This window comes from Rissa tridactyla, chromosome 4 (genome assembly GCF_028500815.1).
Source record: "Rissa tridactyla isolate bRisTri1 chromosome 4, bRisTri1.patW.cur.20221130, whole genome shotgun sequence".
Lineage (NCBI taxonomy): Eukaryota > Metazoa > Chordata > Aves > Charadriiformes > Laridae > Rissa > Rissa tridactyla.
Window position 1 is genome coordinate 59993821 of NC_071469.1, and position 23470 is coordinate 60017290.

The 23470-nt window shown below is 46.5% G+C and overlaps 1 protein-coding gene across 1 annotated transcript in view; it reads left to right on the top strand.

The window, feature by feature from the left end:
• The first annotated feature begins 1960 nt into the window (after nucleotides 1-1960).
• RCOR1 (REST corepressor 1) overlaps nucleotides 1961-23470 on the top strand; it is an 88142-nt gene continuing 66632 nt past the window's right edge. Inside the window, exons 1-2 of the mRNA XM_054198906.1 lie at nucleotides 1961-2188; nucleotides 2308-2367. Coding sequence (XP_054054881.1) covers nucleotides 1999-2188; nucleotides 2308-2367 — 250 coding nt within the window. The 5' untranslated portion in view covers nucleotides 1961-1998. The remainder of the gene's footprint in view (nucleotides 2189-2307; nucleotides 2368-23470) is intronic.

Genomic DNA, 23470 nt, shown 5'->3' on the forward strand with positions numbered 1-23470 from the left:
AGCGAATAGCGCATGAAAATTAACGAGGACCCTTTCCAAACCACTACCCAGCAGTGAAATCATTTTGATAATCTTGAGCACGATACAGGAAAGGCAGGGCAAGACCAGCGCTACAGACGGTAGCTCTCCCTCAACAGCTCTTTCCCCCTCCCCCTGAGCAAATTCTCTCGGATTAAAATGGCAGAGGGAGGAGGGGAGTGGCTGGGGACAGTTTGTCTGATACGAGATAACCGCTGCTAGTCAAATTGCACTTTTAATTGCACGGGACAATAAAAAAAGAAACCAACACAAAAAAAACCCAACAACCCAACTTGCTACAGCAGTTAATTTGAATGAAAATAGAAGACACGCCTCACAAGCTGCTTTCCATGATTATGTATTGTTTTCCCTCACCCCGCTGTACAGTTCAAGTCGCAAATAAAAGCGAGCAGTTTGTGTACTTTTGTTGCCCATTTTTGCCCGGACGGGTCCAAATCCCCGTCCCCATTGTCCCTCCTAATCCATTCCTCCTCGGAATGTGCAGGGTTTGACGGGAGCCTCGTGCGACAGGGAAAGGAAAAGTGCTCTCACTTCCCCTTTTGTTTCCTTCCCGGTTTTGGGGAGCGCTGCCGTGCGAGGCCGATGGCGGGGCAGCACCCACGCTGCGGGGCTGCACCGGGGGAAGGCACGACGGCGCGGGACGGCGGCTACGAGGGTGGCCATGCGGGGAGGGCTTCTGTGCCGTGCCCAGGCCTTCGCGGGCAAAGGGGCTCCTCGGCGGCCTCAGACATGGGGCCTTGAAATTCGGGGTGTGGGGTGGGCTGCTCGCACTGGGCCCAAGGAGCAGCTCTCGACTCGGCAGAGGAGCCCCTGGAGGCCTCAGGAGTTTCTTGAGGGGACCCCGGGGCGACCACCAGCCTGGGGCAAGGGCTTCGGCGGCTCCTCGTGACTGTGAGACACCCCGGCCGCCGGCCCTGCCTGCGGGGGGAGCCAGCAGCACCCTGCTGGCGGCGCCTAGCCCTGCTCTGGGCTGCGTCCCCAAGGCGGGGGGAGCCCGTCCGGGTGGTGCTCGTTTCCCGGCTGGCTGCTCTCACCCCCTCAGGGCTCCGCTGCCGGGACAGGGGGGTCACCCCCCCGCCCACTATCCCTTCAGCATCGCTCCCGGCCGGCCAGGCCGCCCCCCTCAGCTCTCCCCAGGGCACTCCCGGTCGCTGGATCCCCCCACCCCCTCGGAGAACTCCTTCCCCCCGCGCGGAGCGGCCGACCCTACCGGCGGGGACCACCCCGGACAGGTCGAGCAAGCGGCCAACAGCCACCAACCCTGCCCGCCCCAGCAACCCCAACCACGGCCCCCGGGCACCGGGGGCTTTGTATGGAGCCCATTCAAACCACGCCGTAACCTTCCGCCGCGGCGGGGGGGAAGAGGGGGGAAAGTAGTCCCTCGCCACCCTCCTCCCGGAGCTGAGTTCACAGCGGGGCGGCGGACTGCACTGCCGCCCCCTCGGCGGGCCGGGACGGGGAGAAGCCGCTTCGGCGGGGGCGTACGAACCCGCCTCTCCCCCCCGCTCCGCTCCGCCGTAGCCCTCGGGAGGAGAGGTATCGCTGGGCGGAGAGATCGCGGAGCCCTCACACGTACAGCCCGGCGATACGCCTCCACCTAACTCAGCAAACGGAAGCGCCGGGCCGGCAGGATGGACAGGAAGCGCCGCCCAATGAGCGGGCGGGCTGGCCTCCCAAAATCTAGGTTCAGCCAATGGGAAGGGGGCGGAAGGCGGGGCCGGGTGAGCAGGCAGCAGCGCAGGTTGAACGGAGTCCCAGCGCAGGGCTGGGATGAGCCTCAAACTTCGGGGCGATCGCGGTGGGGGATGTAGCAGCAGCGCCGCCGCCGCTCACCGGCCCGCCCCGGCTCCCGCCCGCCCTCGGCGCCTCCCCCAGCAGTTTTTAAACTCCGACCCCCCCCCTCCGCCTCTCTTCTTTTCCACACCCCCACCCCCCCCCCCCCCGCTTTTCCTCCCCTAGATGCCAGCCATGATCGAGAAGGGCCCGGAGGTCTCGGGGAAACGGCGGGGCAGGAACCACAACGCCGCCGGGGGGAATAATAACAACAACAACGGCGGCAGCAAAAGTTTATCCGCCGCCCCCAACGGCAACAGCAGCGGCAACTCGTGGGAGGAGGGGAGCTCGGGGTCCTCCAGCGATGAGGAGCACGGTGAGGAGCGGGGAGGGGGGGATGGCGGTGTGTGGTAACTGAGGGAAAAGGAGGCGGGGGGGGGAGGTAGGGGCCGGGCGGGCCCACGCGGGTAACGCTTCTCCCTCTGCCTCCCTCAGCTGGCGGCGGGATGAGGGTCGGGCCGCAGTACCAGGCGGTGGTCCCCGATTTCGACCCCGGTAAGTCTTTATTATATTTTTTGTAAAGGGGGCGACTTCCCCCACCATCCATTGCTTTGGACCCCCCCCGATGAGCGGAGCCCTGGGGGGGGGCGGGTACCGCTCATCGGGGCGGGGGGGGTTTCCAAAATTAATCCCTACTAATTTCAACCCCCAACACCCAAAGCAAGAACAAGGACCCCCCCTTCCTCCCCCCCCCTCCGACACACACGGTTGATAAAAGAAGTCTCGATGCTTTCCAGAGGGCGCTTTGCAGGCAGGGAGGAACAGGGAAGCTGGCAGGGCTGGAGGAGGCAGGAGATGGCAGTTGGGTGGTTTTTTTTTTCTTTTTTTCTTTCTTTTTTTTTTTATTATTTTACCCCCTCTTGGACTCCTCTGTCTATAGACTCGGTAGTAAGGGTGGAACTAGAAGGCATCAAGTTGTGAATATAATTTTTTTTTTCCGAACATATTTAGAAGCGACTTGGGTCGGTATTTTAATTTTCTTGCCTCCTAAGAAGCTGCTCGCCTCCCCCCCCCCCCCCCCCCCCCCCCCCCAAAAAAAAATAAAAAATGTTTCACATTCCAGCTATTCTGCTGCGGTTCTTTGTAAGCTTATTTAAAGTGGTATGGAAGCAAATTTTGAGCAAACAAAGGAATTGGGGCTGTGCTGAAAGGCAGGTGCTGGAAGCACGTTAGTACTGATGTATCTCCGTGTATAGAAAGACAGGCTGTTGACCTCCTTAGTTTGAAATCTAAGCAATGTTTGGTTTTTTTTGTATTGTTCCTTTTTAAGTGGAGGTTGAAGCTAGCAAAAACGCTCCTGTCTGGAGATCTTAGCGTTTGGAGTTGTCCCTTTGCCCAGCCCAAACTTAATTGAATCCTCCGCACCTCTTGCCTTAAAACAAAAAGAATGGTGTGGAAAGACACGGTGTCTCCTTATCGAATAATCCTGAGAGTTACTATTGTGTGGATTCAGGAAAAAGGTTCCTCGTGGATCGTCCTCAGACTGTACACTAATATGTTGGATGCCTTTTTTATTATTAAAGATATGTGTTCTTAACTGTTAAGGCCCCGGGGTGTGTGTGTGTGTGTGTGGGGGGGGGGTGCGCAAAGAGGCTTTTTTTCTTAAGTTCAATATTACTTGTACTTATTTACAGGATCATTTTTTCCCCACTCCTTCCCCTCTTCATTTTCGTGACAAAATAAGATACAAGGTCTTGGCACATGGGAACTCCATTTCTTGGTTGACCAGGAGGAGGAAGGGAGGAGGAGGGGGAAGGAGGAGGAGAAAAAGTGGGGGGGGAGGGAGGGAGGGGGAGCTGTTAGTTAGGCAGCAGTTGACACTGTTTTTCAATCTGTAGGTCAAACACGATGTTTCTGTAACACACAACGCGCATCACACTGGCTATTAGCCAGGTATCACAACAATACTTCAGCTTTTCGGTCACCCCTGTGAATTACACTCTTTTGTGTAATTCATTTCTCTAACATAATAGATGGAGGGGAAAAAAAAATACATGCCCCTTCCTCATTATTATGTTCTCGGTTATATATTGTTCTGGTTTTAACTTATAGATGTACGGTGACCTATACAAAGGTTACTGCTTTCGGTGCTGTGTGGAGTGGAAGGGAGGGGGAAGTGTCTGATGTGGGGAAACAATTTTTTTTTCTGAGTAATATCTACCCTAACACAGCATCAGCAGGCGCTCTTCTTTGAGTACACAGCGTAGTATAGCAAGCTCTTTGCAGTAGATTCACCCGAAGTAAATGATCGGTCTTCTGATGACCTGAATGGGCATTGGGATCCCCCTTTATTGGCCTCTCTATTTTTTCTTCTTCTTTTTTTTTTTTTTTTTCCCCCTCCTTAAAAGTATACTTCTTAATTAACAAGTTTGAGGTGAACTTTTGTCTGCTTGCGTATTGAAGAGTTGGTTTCCTGGCCTGTGGAATTATGCGGGAATAATTTTGCAACATTGTTCCCTGAATTTTGTGATCTCTTCTGGGTCCTGAAGGCTAAATAGCCACGTTGTGTTTATTTGTTATGCCTCTTTTGTTTCCCTGTTTAAGAAAGAAAACCCTAAATAAGCCTAACACACGCTGCACTAAGACCTTTTGACTGAAACTGTTAAGTTGTCCCGTTTCACTGGTAATTTTAAAGTTAAATCGATTGAATAGCGTTACCAGAGGGCGCAGATACTGTGTCTGTTTCTCACTAGAAATTTTAGGGGCTGGTTGACCAAAGGATCCTAAAGCTTGAAGGTTTCTTGGTGTCGTGTTGCAGAGGCTTTCACCTTCAGATTAGCTGTCTGGTAAAATGCGGAGGGCTCATCCCGCTCTAGCTGTGTCTGAGGGGAAAATGGCACAGACTACGCCTTGTGTGTATTTTTTTTTTTAACTTAATGTTCAGTTATACCTTGGGTTTGGCTGAGGTATATCTGTAACTGCTGATTCTTACATCAGCATTCTTACGTGGGAGTTCCTCTGTCCCCATGCAGAGGGGCAGAGAAAGCATTTAATTTTGTTTCACTTCTCAACCACATGTGAGCTGTAGGAAACAGCAATAAAATTAGGAAAGCTTTTCTGAAATCCTTATCTGTGAGACTATGTGAGAAGAGGGAGGTAGAGTGAGGCAGTGGTGGGATGTTGGGCTGGGTTGCATGAATTAAATAGCTAGAGAAGAGCAAAAAAGTACCAAATGGTATGGCCTGAAAGTGAAGAGAGTGTTACCTTAACAATTGCCTAGGTTTAGGGAGGGAAGGGACCTCAGCACCTTTTGGTTAGCACAGAGGAGGACAGAGAGTGCTTGTCTCTCCCTTGTTTGAGCAGAGTATGAGGAAAATGGTTAAGGGTTGTGGTTCTTTGTTTTTGCTTAATCCTTAGAACCAGAAAATAACAAATTCTCATTCTGGATTAAAATATTTTGGTGCAAGTTTTTAATTCTCCTTATGGCTAAAACTTGCTGTGGCAGTGGCTGAGAAAGGGCCTGATGTGATTCTTTGACTGTAAAAATCCCAGTGGCTGGAATCCTATAGCAGATGGTCCTTACTCACAGCCCCTTTAGTAAATGTCTTAATGGTGGCAAAGCCTACAGGTTCTTTGCCAAAAGTAATGTTGCTATCTTTCTTATGTATCCCAATCTCTCCTTACTTCAGGAAAGTAAGTTCTCACTACATTGATCCTACTTCTTTTATTCTCTCAAAAACTTACACCTCTGTTATTATTGTATAGTACTTACAACTCTGTTATTATTTGTATAATAAGAATAGTTGTACAGTAAAGGCAAGGCTTTTGCAGAGGCAAAGTGTTTATTAAACAAGCCGATTCAAGCAGGGAGAAGAACAGGCAAAACTTTTTGGGATGAAAATACCATGACAGAGCTCACTAGAATCAGTAAAACTTGCAATTGAGCTGTGTTTCACTGTTTGGCCTTGATTTCACAGATGTGATGTGAAAAATTGCTATTGTCTCTCCTATTTCTTCTCTTATTGGAGCTTGGAGTCAAATATTTGCAAGCCTAAAATTCAGGCCTAGCACTAAAGAAAGACTGGTATCAGTAGGTCAGCATTTCTTGCGATTTCTCAGTCTGAGACATTGAAGGTTTTGAAGAGGGTTCTTCTAATCCATACAAATGAAACCCACATGTCCTGTTAATGGAAAAACTCAATGTAAGGAAACGTTGCATATCCTAAAGCTAAATAAAAATCTTCCATATGGGGAAGCACTGATATTGCACTTGACCGTTTTACTTGTTACTTATTTTCAATGTTCCAATAGCATAAATTAATAAGAGGAAGAAAACATTAGTGAGCACTTTAACACAGCGAGTGACTTCAAGTGAAGATTAAAGGTTCCATAATTTTGAGGAGTGTTAAATAACTCCCTGAAGAGAATGGTTTCTCTTGAATTTTGACACGTATTGAAGGCAGATGATCTTTTCTTTCTCCTTCATAGCACTACAACCTTAGATTCTCTCATTTGTTGTGATGGCAGTAAGAATACAGGCCACATCTTATAGCTTTGGACATCAGTTGTGTTGGTCATCTTTGTAAAGCAGCTTCTGGGGCTATTTCCAGTGGAAACAGATGAGCAAAAGCTGGTTGGACTCAATAGTGTCTTGTTGTAGACATCCAAAGTCGGGATGTGTCAGTTGGGAGACTTCAAGCCCTTGTTTGCAAAGCTGCTCTCTTCCCAGGTTTTTTTTGTTGTATTGTAACAGTTAAAGTAAAAACGTTGGAAGGAAATACTCTCTAGTGCTTCCCCCCATAGGTGCAGAAAATCCTGCTGGAAGGTGCTCACTGCCAGAAAGTCACTAGTCCTTGAGGAGCTCCTTCTTTGGTCCACGCTGTTAGCTGTGTTCTTGCACAGACACTTGATATTCCCTGGCCTTCTTTCATGGCCAAGACTGTGTTGTTTCAGCGTTACCCAAAATGAAGAGGGGAGTTGGAGGGGCGGGAGAAACCGACAACCCTTTTCAATGTAGTCAGAAACTCTTAACAGTATAGTTGTGTCTAAGAAGGGTGGAAAAAAAAATAACATAGTCTCTGCTGTCTCTGATCTGGAATGCCTGATAGGGAAGTGGTGGCATAGCTGTGTCTGAGGGGAGGAAGCTGGTGCATCCATCCATCCAACTCGGACTGTTAAAATGCGCTCACGCTCTGCTCTCTCCATTTAGGATCAAAGGTGAAAGTATAATAATGGGACAGCCCCTGGGTGGCTGATTCCCCTAGAATAGCTGTATTTCTCTGGTGCTTGTAAAGGCCAGATTTCATTAGGTTGCATCTTCAGCTACTTCGTGGGGTTCTGGGCAGAAGCACCTGTATTGACCTACACAATAAGGATTATAACCCTTTAACAAGATGTTGTTAAAAGCCCCCTTATGTTTTGCACTTGGCAAGTCCAGCTCCCAGCCAGCTTGTTCTGTTTCTTTGTTTGCAAATAGTCCTGCTCCTAACAGTCCTAATAGTTTGCAAATAGTCTGAGTACCCAATGACTGTAAGAGAAAATGGTGTTTACATGAACGGACTCATTAGAAAGGGGGTGGGGAAAAAAGCGTGCTCTTCAGGTGAGACTTTGGGATCTCCATCTAAGCAAGTGGAAAAGTCAAAACCAAACTCCTGAAACTGGAAATACTGGTATCCTGGAGAGCTATCTCATCTCCTCAAATGACTTTGCCTTAAACGAAACGGGCAGGAGGAACTCCTTTAGTGCAATAGTCTCTTTGGAAAAGAAGGGAGAGTTATGGAGGATGTTTGATGTAATCAGAAATACCAAACCATAATGTACTAATGCCCAATGTGTTTGGGCTGAGAGAGGCTGCCTAGTATCTCGATAAACCAGGCGTGCCTTCGTCCTTTCACTGTTGTCTGAGGAGACGTGCATCATCCCCAACAAAAGTGTCTTTTCCCAGTTAGGTGGTGGAAAATTTGGGTATGGTGGGTTTTCTGTTAAACTATCTGGTGAGAAGAGGAGCTTTTCATCCCAGTTGTAGTTTGCTCAGACTCATACTCCCTCATGGGCTATATTTGTCTTGCCCTCCTTCCACAAGTCACAGCCTCTCTGTGCTGTACTGCAGAGCAGCTGAGAAGTTCCTCAACAGGTGCTTCACTAAAAGCTGTTGCTGAAACCTTGTTTTTTGGCTGTCTCAACCCCATAGCCATTTAGGTGCAAGTGAAGGGGGTTCTTACGGTCAGGCTGGTCCCCAGCAGCCCTGGGGAAAGGGGAGATGTCTCCTGCCACCTCCTTAATGTGCTGGCAGCTCTGCCAGTGTGTGGGTGAGTCTCAGTCTTGTCTTGTTCATCACTGATACATACTGCTGGTCCAGTCACTGTGGCAGGAGAGGGTGCACTCTTACTACACCTATACACAAGGAGAATGAAGCTGACTTGTAGATGCTGATGCTTCGGCTTATCCTCTGTTTTTTAAATCCACCCTAGACAAAAAGAGTAGCGCTCAAGCTGGGGACTTTATTATCCGTATCTCTGGCACCTCAGCAAGAGCACAGCTGTTATTTGGTGTCATACCTTTCTTACCTCTGGGCTGCTCAGCCAAGGAAGACCATGTTTCAGCCTCTGTGGCTCAGTAGTTAGCTTTCAGCCAGTCTGTTCACTTGTCCTGTGAAGGGGTGCAGAGGCTGCTGGTGGTGAGCAGAGCTCCAGCTCCACCTTATTCTAAGGCATGGCTTCGACGCTTTCTCGTTATTCAAATAGTACTGAGAACATCCTTCTCAAACCTGAATGCTGTAGTAAACAAACAAGTCTCAGTGCAGCCAAAGCCTGTGGCTTCCTTCCCTGCCTGGCACATGCAGTGTTTGTATGTGGAGGTAATAGCTGTCTCATGTACTGACAAATGTATTAATGGCTGGACTGGAATTAATACTAGGTAGAGTGAATGCTTTGTTCTTCATAGCTGGTTCCTGCTGCTTAATGAGTTGCTCTTAAAACTCTTGTTTTCAGCCCTAGTTAGGTCTGTGACTTGGCCAAGTGAAGGCTTAGAGCTCCCTGTGATTAGTCATTATAATTAGCTCGGAAATCTTTGCCTCTGTGATCAAGGTGCACTGTATAATGCCGCTTATAGTGGGCTCTAGTCCTGTCACATACCTTCAGAGTAATATAAATGACAATGCTTCGTTGGACATCTGTATGTATTTTTTTAACTATGTTGTAATATTAATATACTTTTTTTTTTTTAATATATGCCAGGCAGGTAAATCTGAAGTAACTGGCTCCTCAGAAACTTGTGGTTAGTGCTAATCCCCGCTTCCCTTAGGTGTAGCAATTGCTGGTCATGGCCAAGCCTTGCCTTACCCATTCCAAGTGTAAGGTAAGATTGAGACATGGTGACTAATGGTTGGTTGAGTCTAGAGACCAAAAAGAAAACTTTGGGGTAGTTAGAGTGTGCTCCCTTCCCAGGAAGTCTGTATCTCTTTCTGCACTGGGTGACCTTGTCTTTTGAGGCTTTGACTTGACATTATAACAAGATAAGCAATCCCACATTCTTAAATGTTTTAACTTGAAGGAACAGTTTGAAATTCAATTATTGAAAATAAAAAGTTGATTTGTAAACTAAAATTTGTCTTACAAAAGCATTTTTTAAGGAACGTTAGATTAGGGGTGTCTTTCTTTAAACTTTACAAGTTTTTAATTTATAGTTCCATATGTAAGTTTTGACTACTTTGTGCTTTTCGAAAGTGCAAGAGGATGTGCTCAGCCTTTGTGAAGACAGTGAAAGTTTCTCCAGCATATTCTAGAATTGGGCTGCTTTTGTGCTCCTCTCACTGTTTGTTTTGAAATGCAACAGATTGTGATGTGACTGCCTTTAAGTATTGTAGGTCAAACTCAGTAAATTTGCTTCATTGCATTCATTTTGCTTCTCATGTGAGGTTTGGAGACTAAACAACTGAGTTTAACCTACCGTTCCAAGTATCTTCAAAAATTCAGCTCTGTGCAGCAGCTTGCTCTTTGAACTTCATAAAGGAAGTATTGGTAAATGTTGCCTCTCTGGGGGGAGGAGGCTGCAGCAGTGTGATAAAATTGCGAAAATCCCCTCTTGGGAGGAAATTCTAATTTATGCTTCCCCCTTCAGCCCTGTCCTTCTATCATGCAGGTACCTCTAGGGAACATCAGCAGGATCTCCTATCTACTCTGTGTGTGTGTAACTAGGCATATCTCTAGAAAAATATTTCCCTGCCCCATTAGGGGCAGGAGGATGGAGTTGTGAGTTTTTGTCCTTAAAGTTATTTCATCTTCCTTGCCACCTCTCTTATCTCAGTGCACTTCACCTGGATGGATTTCACAAAAAATAATCTGAGAGAGCCTACGGCTTGTTTTTGTAACGTAGTTGCCTAATTAGAGGAGCCTAACCACGTGGCTGTCTATCACAGCTTTTCAGTTCTGCTGTCTGTAGGTATCTGTGATAACCTGTCATGATAGCATGTGCATGTACTTTTAGATGACTAGATGTCTTATCAGGTTGGGGTTTAGTTCATATAGAGACTTTGATTTGAAAGTTGGGTATTGAAAATAATTAGCGTATGTGACCTTGAATTGGTGTCCTTCTAGACTTTATAACTGTGGTATGAATGCACAACATAACAAATGTGTAATCATATTTGTGGCTTCTAGGTTCAGAAATCCCTAAGGAATACATATAAACATGGCTTGCACGCAGGGGCACCAATGCCTGCCCTCCCCTCTTAACTGTTCCTTGGTGAGAGTCGCTGGAGAGGGCACAGAGACATTTTAATTCCACAGAGGGACCAGGGATGGATAAAGGCTAAGAAAAACCTCTCCTGAGTAGGAAACGGCCTCCCCTCTTGAGGAACTGAAGCGGCAGAACTGGGAAAGTCTGGTTTACATAACAGCACTGCTTTTGAAGCAACTCTTTACTTGCAGCTTTCATTGAAACGTGGAGCTATTTTCTCCTCCCTCTGACTTTCCACCTTCTTTGGGGGTCTAAACTCATCCCTCTCTTCTCATCAATAACATCGGTTTGAGTCTTGGCCATGCATGAATGGGGATGGGGTGAGGATTTTTCACCTACTTCACACTTTGTGTTGAGAGGTAGCTGCCCCACGCAGCAGACGCTGTTGGCTGGAGTTGTATATAGTTCTGTGTTTAGGTAAGCTAACAAACAGCTTTGTGAGAAGCTAAAAGTGCTGCATCTATAATCCAAGCTTTTTTTTTGTGCTAAACAGTGCAAATGATCTGTAGATGTCAGCGTGCATGTCTATTCCCCTGACTAACATCTCTCCATCCCTAGGAGGGGTCTGCTCTGGGTGATTTTGGCAGGGCATAAAGGGCTGTAAAGGCAGGCATACCAGGTGTAGCGTTCATACTTTCTCAGTATTGTTTTCTGTCTGGGAATCTTAAAGATGTCCCTCCTGGGACCCTTGTGCTGATTTGTACAGCTGCCACTGCGCTGTTCGTGACAGTAGCCATGGGAACACAAGTAGGATGATACAAGTTTAAAACTCCAACTTGTTGCTAGGCAGACCCAGCTCAACGTGTGGATTAAGTAGTCTTAACAACAAAAAAAAACCCCTTTTCTAATATCCTATCTCTTTTGTGGGGGAAGACTGCTCGGCTCACCCAAAATTCTGGGTCTTTGTTTTTAGGCTGGCAGAATGAAACCAGCCCCAAAAGGGTCCCCTGATACCAGCCAACCTTGGGGGAACCCCCTCTTCTACATCTGACTAATGAGATTGTGGGCATTGGGTGAACAGGGGTTTCAGCAGGTAGGTTTTGATGCAACCTTCTCTTAAGGACAAAGCTCTGCATAGTAAAGCCATGTGCCATCCAGTGCAAAACTGTTGCACTGCTCATATAGTCCAAAAGTTGTAGCCTGCATTAAAATAGATACTGCTAAAAGTGACATTCACTCTAAACAAAGGTCACCGGCTTAAAATATCACAAGATCGCTTCTAAACTCTGGCTGTAAAACCTTAAAATTATGACTAAGGCAAGGTAAACACTTTCAAAACTTAGAATGCTTTTGCACACTGTTAGCGTAGATGCTGGTATGTGCTGGACAAGCTGGAACTTTTAACTTGGGCAATCTCTTGTTGATAAGTTGCTTTGTCCCAAGCTTGTGTTTTGGTACTTCTTGTTCAAGAAACAAGGGCAGCCCGTTCCCTCATGTTATTTTTGTCGTCGATGCCTGATAAAGCATGTATGGTAAATTAGAGGGGCCTGAATGGAACTGGAGACCCAAACTCAAAGGGAGAGATGGGCCTCGTGCTCTTCTTGAGGGCTGAGCTCCAGCACGCCTTTGTCTCTGCAGCTGTTGGCTTCCTGTATCACGGCAGTGATTGGTTATGCTCTGGCCACTGGTTTAAATGGATATTTTTTTTATTTTATTTTATAAACATGTGCTGTGCAGTAACTGTCATTCCTGTTGGAATAAGGCCATTTATAGAGATGCTCCCAATTACCACCTGCTCTTTTTCTTTCTTAGCAAAGTGCGCTCTTACCTGATTTAACCTCCCGCAGCAACTGCTTTGAAGTTGTTTTCTCTCTGCACCTTGGCTCACTGCTGTCCTGTTCCCCTCTGACCACCCTAACAAACTGCACTTGTCCTTGCTTGTCCTTCCAGAAATTACCTCCTTCTGGGGGGGGAAAACTGCTTGTTTGAGTTGCCCCAAATATTTTTGTACTCAACACTTCTAAGAAAACATTGCTTTCGTTTAATATGCTTTCCCCCCCCCCCTTTTTTTTTTCCTTTCTGTTTCCTAAGTTGCTATTTGTGGTTCTCCCACTTTCATTATAATTTGTGTACAGCTTCTACATCCTATCTGTCCACCCTCTTACTAACCCAGCCCTGCTCGGATTTCTGTGCTCCTGAGCCCTCTTTCACCTTGCTTTGTCCGTCCAGGAGAGGGGACTTCTCTGTGCCTCAGATACATTGTAGTTGTTCTCCCAAGTTCCTCTCAGGCTGGAAGAAAGTAGTCATGACTTTTACTTTGTTATAATTTTGCTCTAAAAGAGGGGAAAATGTAGCAGAACTCTGCCCCTTAATAAGCTGTTTTAAACTTGCCTGCCTCTCTTGATGTGGGGTCTGCCTGCTTTTCAAGCATTTAAATAGCAGTGATATTTTTGCCTTTTCAGGCTCCTTTCTCAAGGCTTTTTTGCATCACTGATGAATTTGTGCCTCAGCTTCTCCTCCGGAAGCGTCAAGGTGCTGCTTGCTCTTGTAGGAGCAAATGCTTGCCCCCTACTTAGCCTGGTAGAGCATCCATCTCTGGCCAGTAGTGTCACTCTTCTGAACTGCTGCTGCTGTGAGTAACCAGGTGTGTGAGAAAGCTGATCTCTCCCACAGCCAGGGCTGCCCTAGGGATAGGCTGAGCTCTTGGCTGGAGCCTCCAGCTGTCCCCTGACTGCTGGACACCAAGGAGGAGTTGCCACGAGTAGCTCTGTCTGCCTGAAGCCTTCTCTGTAGGTTTGGAGAAGAGGGAGGGGAGGTCTCCTCGCCCATTTTGTGAATAAAGCAAAACTTGGGTTGCTGGCTGACTCAAATCTGTGAGCAGTGAGCTGTGATGCAGTGAGGGCAGGCAAGTGCTCTGAAGTGTTTTTCCTCTTGTCTTTTTGCTGTAGATTCAGCCTCGGGCTCATCGTTGGGTGTGCTGAGTTGGGTGGTGCTGAGGGGAGCTGGGGAGGGTACAGCTGGATCTCATCTGAAGTTCTCATCGCCTCTCTTCTCCTGTTAAGTTATTCAATACTTGTATAAAACCTAGGGCAGAGGCTTGCTGGTGGGAACTTGGTGGCATAGGGAAGATTTTTCAGAGCTGTCCTCTGGCTTTCAGCCCAAGATCTGAGTTGCTTGGCAAATTGTTTCCTCCTGTGAGTACTGGCTCTGAGAAGCGAGTCTGCTCTCTGGGAAACTACTGCATTGTGCTCTAGCTCCTTCTGTATTTTTGGGTGGGTTTTCAGTCCTATTGATTCTTAAGATGGTTGTCACCTCAGATTTGCTTGGGAGTGCGAGTGCATGGGATCAGTTTATTTTCTCAGGTAACTTCAGGTGAAATGGCAAACTGTCTTCCATGTGCAGGTCAGATGCTGTCCTTGTGCAAACAGGGCAGGCACAAAAACAGCCATCCTGCCAACAGCCTGAAAATTGGCAGGGGTCTACAGGTATATTTGTGGATTTGGGTGAAAAATTACTTTTTTCTCTTGGAGCAGAAGCAAAGATGGTTTGGAGCTGGGAGGTCCTGCAGTTTGCTGTGGTGCAGCTAGTGACTGAGGAACATCTGTGTGCTGGTCCAGGAGCAGAGATGGGCAGCACTCGTTTTGCCTGACAATCTGAGACTGGCTGCTACTGGTTTGAAAGGATGTATGTATATTGAGAGTACCTTTATAAATGTTTAAGCTGTCTAAAGCACGCGCATGAGTAGTTATATTAGGCAAAGTGATGTCCTTTATTGTACCCCTCTTGCTGAAGTTATTTTGGAGGATGGGGGAATGAATAAAGACAGAACTTCTTAAACTCCTAATAAGAATGTTTTTAGAGGTCATAAAAATAAATAAATTAGGTGTCAGGGGAATTAGGCTTGCAAGCAGTCCTTATTGCTCTGAAACTTGCTGGGAAAGGAACTGTTTCATGTCCTCTTACCTGAACCTTTGCAAAGAGGCTGTGGGAGCAGACACTGGTCTCCTCTTGAAACCAACCATCTCCAGCTCAGTTCGGTGGAATGCTGCCCTGTCTGGTTATCGCTCGCTCCGTGGTGGCTGCTGCTGCTAAGTTGCCCAGAGCAATACCTCCTGAGCAGCAGTGTGTCCTTTTGTTTCAGCTCAAGAGAAGGAAACTACTGGGTACAGTAGTGTTGCTTGCAAAATGATTTCAGTGTCTGTTGGGGGAGAGGGTGGGAGGAGATGTGATGGGGTCTCTGAAAGAGATGGGTACGAGATACCTTTCCAGTGTCTTTACAGTGACCATATAAATAAAAGCAGCGGATTTAATTCATGCTGCCAGAGTTGGGACAAAGCTTGGAGCAGGTGCACACCCAGAGCTTGCTTAAGTTGGATAGATGTCTGCTGAAATGTTTATCAAACATGAGAATAAAAGGAAAAGGGTTGTATTGAACCTTTTTTTGATGATGCATTTTAAAAATAACTTACATTTCTAAAGTGAGCAGCAGTTACAACCAGGGTTTGAAAAATTGACTTGGTGCTTGCAAGCCACAGTGGGAAACAGCTGTGCTGCAATATGCCCTGCAGCAGGAAGGGATAAAATGGTTGGGTGCTGCTCGCTTGCTGTAGTGTTTGTTGGCTGTTGCAGCAGGGTTCTTCTCGTGTGCTAGGGATGCCTTCGCACTCTTATTGCTGCTCGGTTCTTGCTCTTTCATCAGTAGACGTAATTTGGCTCGATATCTGTATTTCAATGCTGTTCCAGTGATTCTGAGCCTCTGGAGTAGGAAAGAATGTATCTAGTTAGTCTTAGCTCAGTTTTACCCCCGTACAACTATGGCACGCAGTTGAGGCACTGAAGCTGTCTTCAGAGTAAGGAAGACACTACTGCACTAATGTGCTAATTTTATACTCTCACTTGGCAGGTTGCCTTTGTAATCAAAGGACTGGAAATTTTTCAGTTTGAACAAAATGTTCTAAGTAGCTGTTCTTTAGGTGGAAATGGATTTGATACAGGATGCTGCCTTCAAAAGAAATCCATCTTTCCATATCTTTCAGGGCATAATCATTCTAACTAAAATTCTCTTTTCTGACTAAGTGAAGCTATAGTTAATACCTGTGTAAGGCTTACTGGTGAAGTTCCCTTAGCAGAGGTGTATCTCATCAATCTCTATGCATCTGATGGGAATGGAGAAGGGGGGAAGTTTTCAGAAAGTACCTGGAAGTTTTAGGAAAGATGATTGTAATAGATTTCAACAGAACCATTCTATTATGTATCATTTTCTCCCTGTTTGGTTAACAGCTACTGTACAGGCTTGGTAGAGGTAGGTCAAACTACAAAAGCTTGTTTTAAGCAAATTTGGAAGAGAATGTCCTGATGAGTTGTACAGTACCTGGCACATGGGTATTATGCAGCAGGGAGTAAGTATCTGCTTCTCATCAATAGTGTAAAAGTAATTAGAAACATCTTTTGATGCCCTTGGATTTTTTGCCCTTTGTTTTAGAGAATCAGTGAGCACTGACTAGAGAACATATCTATCCAGACTTTGAGTTTTCCAATGAAAATGTCCACGGGAGCAGAACAATCACAGAGCAATCGTACACTTTTAAAGTGGTTTGAAATGAAATGTTAACCCAAAGGCCACGTTATGTTACTAGAAAGCTTGAAGCAAATGGCAGAATTGCGTCCCAGCTGTATGAAACTCATGTTTTTCTGTTGCCTTTGATTTTTTTTTAAAGTAGCTCCCAGTGTTCTTGAATCAGTATAGAATTTTAAATACACTATTTTTTTAATGAGCCTAAAATTTCAACTTCTGTAATGAGAGCTGGCTGCTAAACTTTGTTGCTTTGAGTTTAAGATGAAACAAAACTCTGTGTGCCATATGTTAAAAGGACAAGCCGACTTGACAACAAGAAAGTGTTTTATCTTCTGTATTTTGGCAAGACTCTGTAGTCAGGCAACTGTAAGGAGAGAGAAATCAGTGAAGATGCAAGAATGATGTGAGAAGGACTTGTGAGGTCAGCGGAGCTGGAAGTTAAGTGTCCTAGATGGGAGCGGGTGGGAAACAGAAAGAGAATCAACCAAGAAAGGCTGAAAAGTGGCAGATTTTCCCTATCTTAATTAAAAAAACCCAACCCCCTGCTGTTAGTGTTCTCTTCTAAAGGTGTTTGGCTATGCTTTCTGTTGTTTTATCATTTGATAGATTAAATATATAGTTGCCAGTTCAGGTGAGTGCAACCACCCTTCCTACAGTTCAGAGAATATGGTCTTGAATTGAATTCCTGAGATTAGGAGACAACCAGGTTGGTGGAGGGGTGGTGGAAGGGAAGCTGCATTCATGACAGTATCTTACTAGCTAAAGGGTCGTGTCTCTGAAGACCTGACACATCCACATTGAGCTGTGCTACAGCAGCTGTTCTTGTCTGTGTGAGGGGCTTATGTATGTGGCTGGGTACTGCTCTGGCAACCTGGGCAAACATGCAGCTTGCCTGGCAATGGATGAGCCAGAGCCAGGCCTGTCCTTCCTTTGTCTCCTCCCGGGGAAGGAGAGCTGTGGCTTTCTCTGCTTACATGCCCTCTGCCAACCCCACAGCTGCTCAGGCCATTGAGCCGAAACTCTTCTTTCCTGTGACTTCTGTTCTACCTTACCCAAAAGTGGTTTGCTCAGAAGTAGAGGACTTATACAGTGGGATGCAAGTTGTGTTTGGCACCTGCTGTTGTTGCTCTGTCACTTGTGATTTCCTGCGGCCGTCAGCAAATGTGATGTTCCCACAGCATGCTGTTTACTTGGCCTCGCTGTGCTGGGCTTGGTGGATCTTGGTCACCATGGAGCTAATGACTTGCTTGCCATAACCTGCGATAAAGGTGTGTGTGGGGTTGTAAGTGAATGTTTCGGCCATCCTGTCAGTATATTTTGCTCTCCTGTTGGTTGTCCTGTCTGTCCATTGAAGCCAAGCAGCATCCCTTTGTACTGCTGTTGGGGCATGGGGACCTGGTGTGTCATTACCTTCTGCTGCACTGTAGCAGGCTGCTGGAAGTGGGGGCGAGCCAAAGGAACTGCTGGCTCTGGGGAGTGTGCCTGAGCCAGATGCAGGAAGAGACAAACACTGTAAGTCACCGTGCAGGCTGGCTCTTGGCACAATATTCAGGTGAGTGAAGTTGCAAGACGTCTGCTTCGCAGGGTTTAGAATCTGAATTCACCTCTGAGTGGATCTTCTCAAGTCTCGTTACTTCTGTTTAGGCTTGAGTTTTACAGTACAGGTCTCGTTCATCCGTCTCTCTGATTTAGTCCACAAAAGTTCTTGGCTAAATATTTCTTTGGGTTAAGGGGCCCTTATGACTTTTTCTCTTTCTACCTCTAATCTCCCTTTCCTCCTCCTTTCCAAACTCCAGACAAAGCACCGTATCGCTTTCAGAGGTGGAAATTCTGCTACTGTCTGCATTCCTAGACCCCTCTGGGGCTGGGACAGGCCTTACCTAACTCTGATCTCCCAGTTTATGCCAATTCCTGTTCCTTGTGCCATGCAATAGCTCAACCTCCCCCTCTGAAAAACAAGTAATATTGCAGTCACTCATGTGCTGTTCCTGTACCGTGTGTTTAGAGCAGGACCCCTCTCTGCTGGGGTGTCCTTGCTGCAGCAGGTGGTCACTCTGGCACTGAATTTGGCCAGGTGTGCCCAGGACCTTGTTCAGTAAGAGCAGGCGTGAGATCCGCATCATGCTTGGATCACAGTACAGTTACACCCTGTTGTTTCACAGATATGTCTGTGTCACACAACTGTAGGGTGACAAAGATCTTCTTGTCAAAGGAGATGTTAAAGTGGCTATTTAACTTGCATTGTAGTGAACTATCTCTGTGCAACTGCAATTGAGTGGAGTAGGAGTATGGGCTAGCATTGAGGGAGGTGGTGGGAATACTGCCTCAAATAGCCATAAATAAATAGTCTTTGGTTGTGGCCAAGCACAGCTAGAGTGTTAGTGAGCGAGCGAGGGAATGAAGTAATGATCATGGACAGACCTTGGAATGAATTGGACGAGGCAAGCTGTCAGCACACCAAAAATGGCCCTTGTGTGTAGATGTCTGACTAATTGGCAGCGATAGGGGAAAGAGCACGTAGGACGCTGGGATTTGACTCTGGCCTCTGAAGGGTTCTCTGAGGCATATCTGACCGCTGGAGGTGGCTTGTGAAGCTGGCTGATAGGTTCCTTCCAGGATTTAGACGTGTAGTAACAAGAGAAGGTGGTCAGTGTCAGGGGAAGAGAAAGAACTTGTTCCCCTCCTCCAGTCATTTGGACCAAGGTTACAAGCTTGTGTTGGGATTGGGGAAAACGAATGCTATTGCCTGCAGCCTTCATGGCTCTTGGTACTTCCCTCCACATAGAGGAGCTTGGGACATTTGTGTGCCACAGGGAAAGTAGCCACTGTTCCCGTTTAGGACAGGACTTCCAGTGCACAGTTAATCCGGGTACTTAGATGAGTAATTGGCGCTTCTGCTCTACGTGTGTGTTCTCCATAGCCAAGTCTTCATCAGGTTCTTGTGTTTCTTGTTCTGTTAGCCACCAGCTGGGTCACCTCTCTTTGAACAATGGAGGCTGGACTTGAATGAATGAGAAACCAGTTGGCAGGTGAGCCAGCTTGGTATGCAGATAGTGTGGTGATATTTCTTCCCTTTCCTTCCCCTTTTGGCCCAGTAGCTTAAAACCTTGTTCTGAAAAGGCATCCTCCAGTTGATTTTTCAAATAGGGCAACAGGCAAGACTTCTAATAAGGGGAGGTAAGCTTGGTTTAGGTTACTTTGCACCGCAGCAAAGATCACTGACATCTGAAGGTAAGAGGTGGTGGAGGGGAGAACACTCTAAAAAGAGCTTGGTTTCATTTTGGGTGACAAAGTCACCTAAAATCTTGACATGTGAGAATCATTTCCACTCAGCATAGGCTGTGACAGGTGTTTCACCATAGGGAACTCATTGCTTGACTTCCAGTGTGACCTTGGGCAGGAAGCTGAACCTTTTAGCTTTCTCTGTTTTACTTTAAATCTACCTGTGTTCAGTATGGGGATGAGAGTGGAGTGGACAAGTGTGTGGGTATCTAGAGACATTAGAGAAGAAACCATCAGCCTGAACAGAGCTAGTGCTTTATGAGGCAGGGCTGGAATCCCTCCCCCGTCTGATTTGGTGACAACAATTAAGATGGGGAGAGGAGGTGTCAGTGTCTTGTGGTATATTTTATTAATAGAATTGATGCATCTGAAGTCTGGTCTGACCACATCAGACTAATTCATGTTCTGAAGGTAAAACAGGAAGAAATTTTCCTTTGTAATCTGTCTTTCAAAAGTCAGAAGTGTTTCTGGCTGCAGGGAAACTAAGGTGCATTAACTATTCCACTATGAATTCCTTGTGGAGACAGTGTGCTTGCTCCAGCTTTGCTGCAAAGTAAAGCAGGTGCAGCCAGTGCTGGGTTTGCCTGTCCATCTCAGGGAGGAGTCTGCATTTGTGCACTGCGGAGGGAGGGAGAGATGTCTCTAGCAGGGAAGGCAGAAGCTAAATTTACACATTTCCCTTTCAGGCTGCTTGGAAGGAAGAGAAATATATAGCAAATAAATGTGTGTTGGGGTTAGACTCTTGCACCAGACCTGTGCTGTGCCTTATGAGCAGTGTTGACATGTCTCAAAGTTTAATGCCTTCCCTCTGCCTATAATGGAGGGGAAGGTTTCCTAGACTGTCCGGTGCTACTCATGTAAGGGTATATTTCTCTGGGTTACCTTAACTTCTAGTTCATGATGCTGCCTCTCTTGCTTGCTCATGCAAGAAAAACTGCTCCCAGGGACCACTGGAGTTAGGGAGTCCTCTGCTCTGACTGCTTTGGCGTTGTCCTTGTTTCTGGAATGTCACTTCTGCATGAAGCCTGGCATAGTGGAGCAGCCATAGCTCTGAAGCAAGGGGATTTCACCAGCTTAGAAGAAACCCTCTCCCCCCTTTAAAAAAGGGTTTGGAGGTGTTTCTTGGCAGTTTCTCTTCCATGCTTTTTTCTGTGACTATTTCACTAGAGGATTTCTGAGAATCTGGAGGCCTGTGCCCTGAAAATCTGGGAGGGGAATACAAGATACCAGAGAAGGTAAGGAAGCTCTTGAGGCAGTGTGTTCTGGCGTGCTGGATTCAAGCAAGTGCCTGAAGCCCAGAATTTCCCACACTTAAAGGCCTCATCTACTATGAAAGCTGGAGAAGTGGATGCCAAGTGATGCTAATAGAAGTATGTTCAGTTCTCCTGGACTCCTCTCTAGCTGCCTGCCTAAATAAACACCCTCTGCATCAGTCACACTGTTGTCTCATGCCTCTGAGCTAAGCTCATTTTCCCCACGATGGTGTAAAACAGGAAATGGATTCCAAATCTTTATTAAATGACAACTCCAGCACTATCTCCTGCTAAGCAATGAGAGGACAGCTGGTCTATGGAGACACCATAGTATTTGTCACTTAGCCACATGCAAGGTAGCCAGAGGGTGCTGAGTGCCTGCTACATCCATCAGAAGTCCTTGTTAGTGGAGCTCGAGTTTGTTCCAGCCCACACTGTGCAAGGTGCATTTGTACAACATGTGAGTGCTGGTTGTTTGGAAATCTTAACAGAACTTGTGTTCAGTCAGCTCTTGGAAGGGAGAGATTAAAAGCAGGTCCTAAATGCGTCTGCTGTGGCCTGTGAAAACCACAGTCTGTTGGATGGTGAAATTATCTTCCTAGGCTCAGTTGTAATGGAGCCTTAAGGCACCCCAAGGGGAATAGGCTCTCGTTACTCTGATGTGGAGGCATGATTTAAGGAGGCCCCTCTCAGCGTTCAAGGCCTCCTGGTGACCTGCTTTACCATGAAGAGATGCTATCGTGACATGGACAAGCAGAAACTGGTCCAAGGCTATGACCCAGTACGCCTTGCTGTAGTTTGACATGTGTGTTACAACAGATGAGTACGCAGGTGAGCAGAGAAGAGGGTAAGAGGTCAGAGTAGCTAGAAGAGCTTCTGCTGGATCTAGCAGCCAAACAGCCGTTGTCCTAATCAGCACTTTGTGGGAACGGCTTGCAGAGAGAAGAATGAAACAAACAGTGGCTCAGCAACCTGCTTGCTAGTGTGCACGCAAGTGTCTTCAAAGTGTATTTCTCTAAGGTGTATTACCAGCTATGCAGAGCATTTTGTGTCTCAGACAAATTGGTCTGTAGCTGTACCTTGGTTATCATAAGACTTTTTGCAGGATATGTCTATCATGCTAATATAAACCATCCATCCATCTAGTACAAAAATTGCTGCTAATTATTCCTGGAAACTTGCTTTTGGGTTGTCAGAGTGTGAACTCCCTTCTGGGCAGAGCAGTAAGTCTGAAGTGTGTGGTGCTGGCTTGGTCCCTGCTCAGTGCAGTATGTGCAGGGGAGCCCAGATGGAGCCCCCGGGTTCAGGAGCAGTTGCTGGAAGCTTGGCTGCCTGCTGCTCATGTCTTCTCAGCTCTGTGAAGTTTTGTGCTTTTAAGTGAATGATCTTTCTCAGTAATTGGTCCAGGGGCTTGGAAGGCGGTGTGCAGCACCGCGTCCTGCTGTAGAGCTGCTTGTAGGGGAGCAGAGAGTGATGTTGCTGGTATTTTGAGAGCAGTCCTTGAGGCCTGTTGTTCTTGAGTACACCATGACTGGCTCCGATCGAGAGCTTGCAAGGTGGCTCTGTCACTAGTTTGCAAAGCGCTTTCCTCATGGCTTTTATCAATCACAGCTTTAAACATAAATTTGGAATTATTGGCTGTGCGCAGTCTTGCCATGGCAGGATACGCTGTTAGTTCATCTTTGAGACAGAGGTGTGGGTCAGCTGCTGGCAGGCAGAAATCCCTAACATAGGTGCTGTGTGGCCGGCAAACCCCACCCTTCTACCAGTGAAACTTGCTGGGAAGCGGTTCACTATAGTTGTATAACGCACAGCTCTGCCAATATAGCAGGATACATACTGGGAATGCTCTGGGGCTGGTTTTGTACTTAACTGCTATGGAGTGAATCCATAAACTTCAGAGCATAAATGCCATGAACCAGAACCCAGCTAGGTCAGTGGAACAGGACCCTTTGGGTCGGAGGTCCATAGGCTGGGCCTTGTATTGCCATTTCTCTTCTCTTTCCTAATTTATGATGTGAAAGAATTGTGGTTTGTTTTTTTTTTTCCCTCCTCTCCCTTTTATTATTATGTAGCTGGTTTTAATCCACAGTATTGTCTTATCCTATCACCTGTGATTCTCCAAAATTGTAAAATTGCAAGAGAACTCAATTAAAGCTTAGCAATATATTAAAATCTTTTTTAGTATTCTGGGAGCTCTTAGAATAAGAACAACAATATTTCTGGAACCTAAATATCTTGTCCTCATTCGTTTAGCTTTTCGTTTTAATAGTTGTCTCCAGTGATCTTTTTCAGGCAGTTCACCTGATGTGGAGGTAAGACTTGCTGTTCTGAACTCTTCAGAATCACTTCTGCCCGCCTGCCTCCTAAAGGCTCTGTACTCGATACCCACTGTTGCAGTGCCTGGTTAGAATAAACTGATGTGGCACATGGGAAAGGCTGGACCTGGGGAAGAAGGGGAGAAGACTTGTATCTGGAACTGCAAAGGTATAGATAGCCTCCGTATGGCTAGTAGCTGGCTTTTCTTCCCAGTTCACTAATTTATTCCTTCATTTTCCTGTGCATTAGTCTTTGAAATACTGCTAGAAAAGGATGGGCATAGATGCAGTTTCCTCTTTTCTGAAGTCTAACAGAGATAGATCATTAGCTTCTCTGTAACTAACTTATCCTTCTTAACTACTGCTTTTTGTTCCTGGGTTTTCCAGAAGATCTTGCTGACTTGCATCAAAACAGGAAGTCTGCAGTGCTGTAAATAACTGGGTGGTTCGGTTTGATTTTTTTTTTTCCGTCCAACATTTTACCAGCCAGAGTTAAAATTCCTTTTTATTGGCATCAGTTATTCTGAGCTAGGGCTAGACTTTCTCTTGGCACA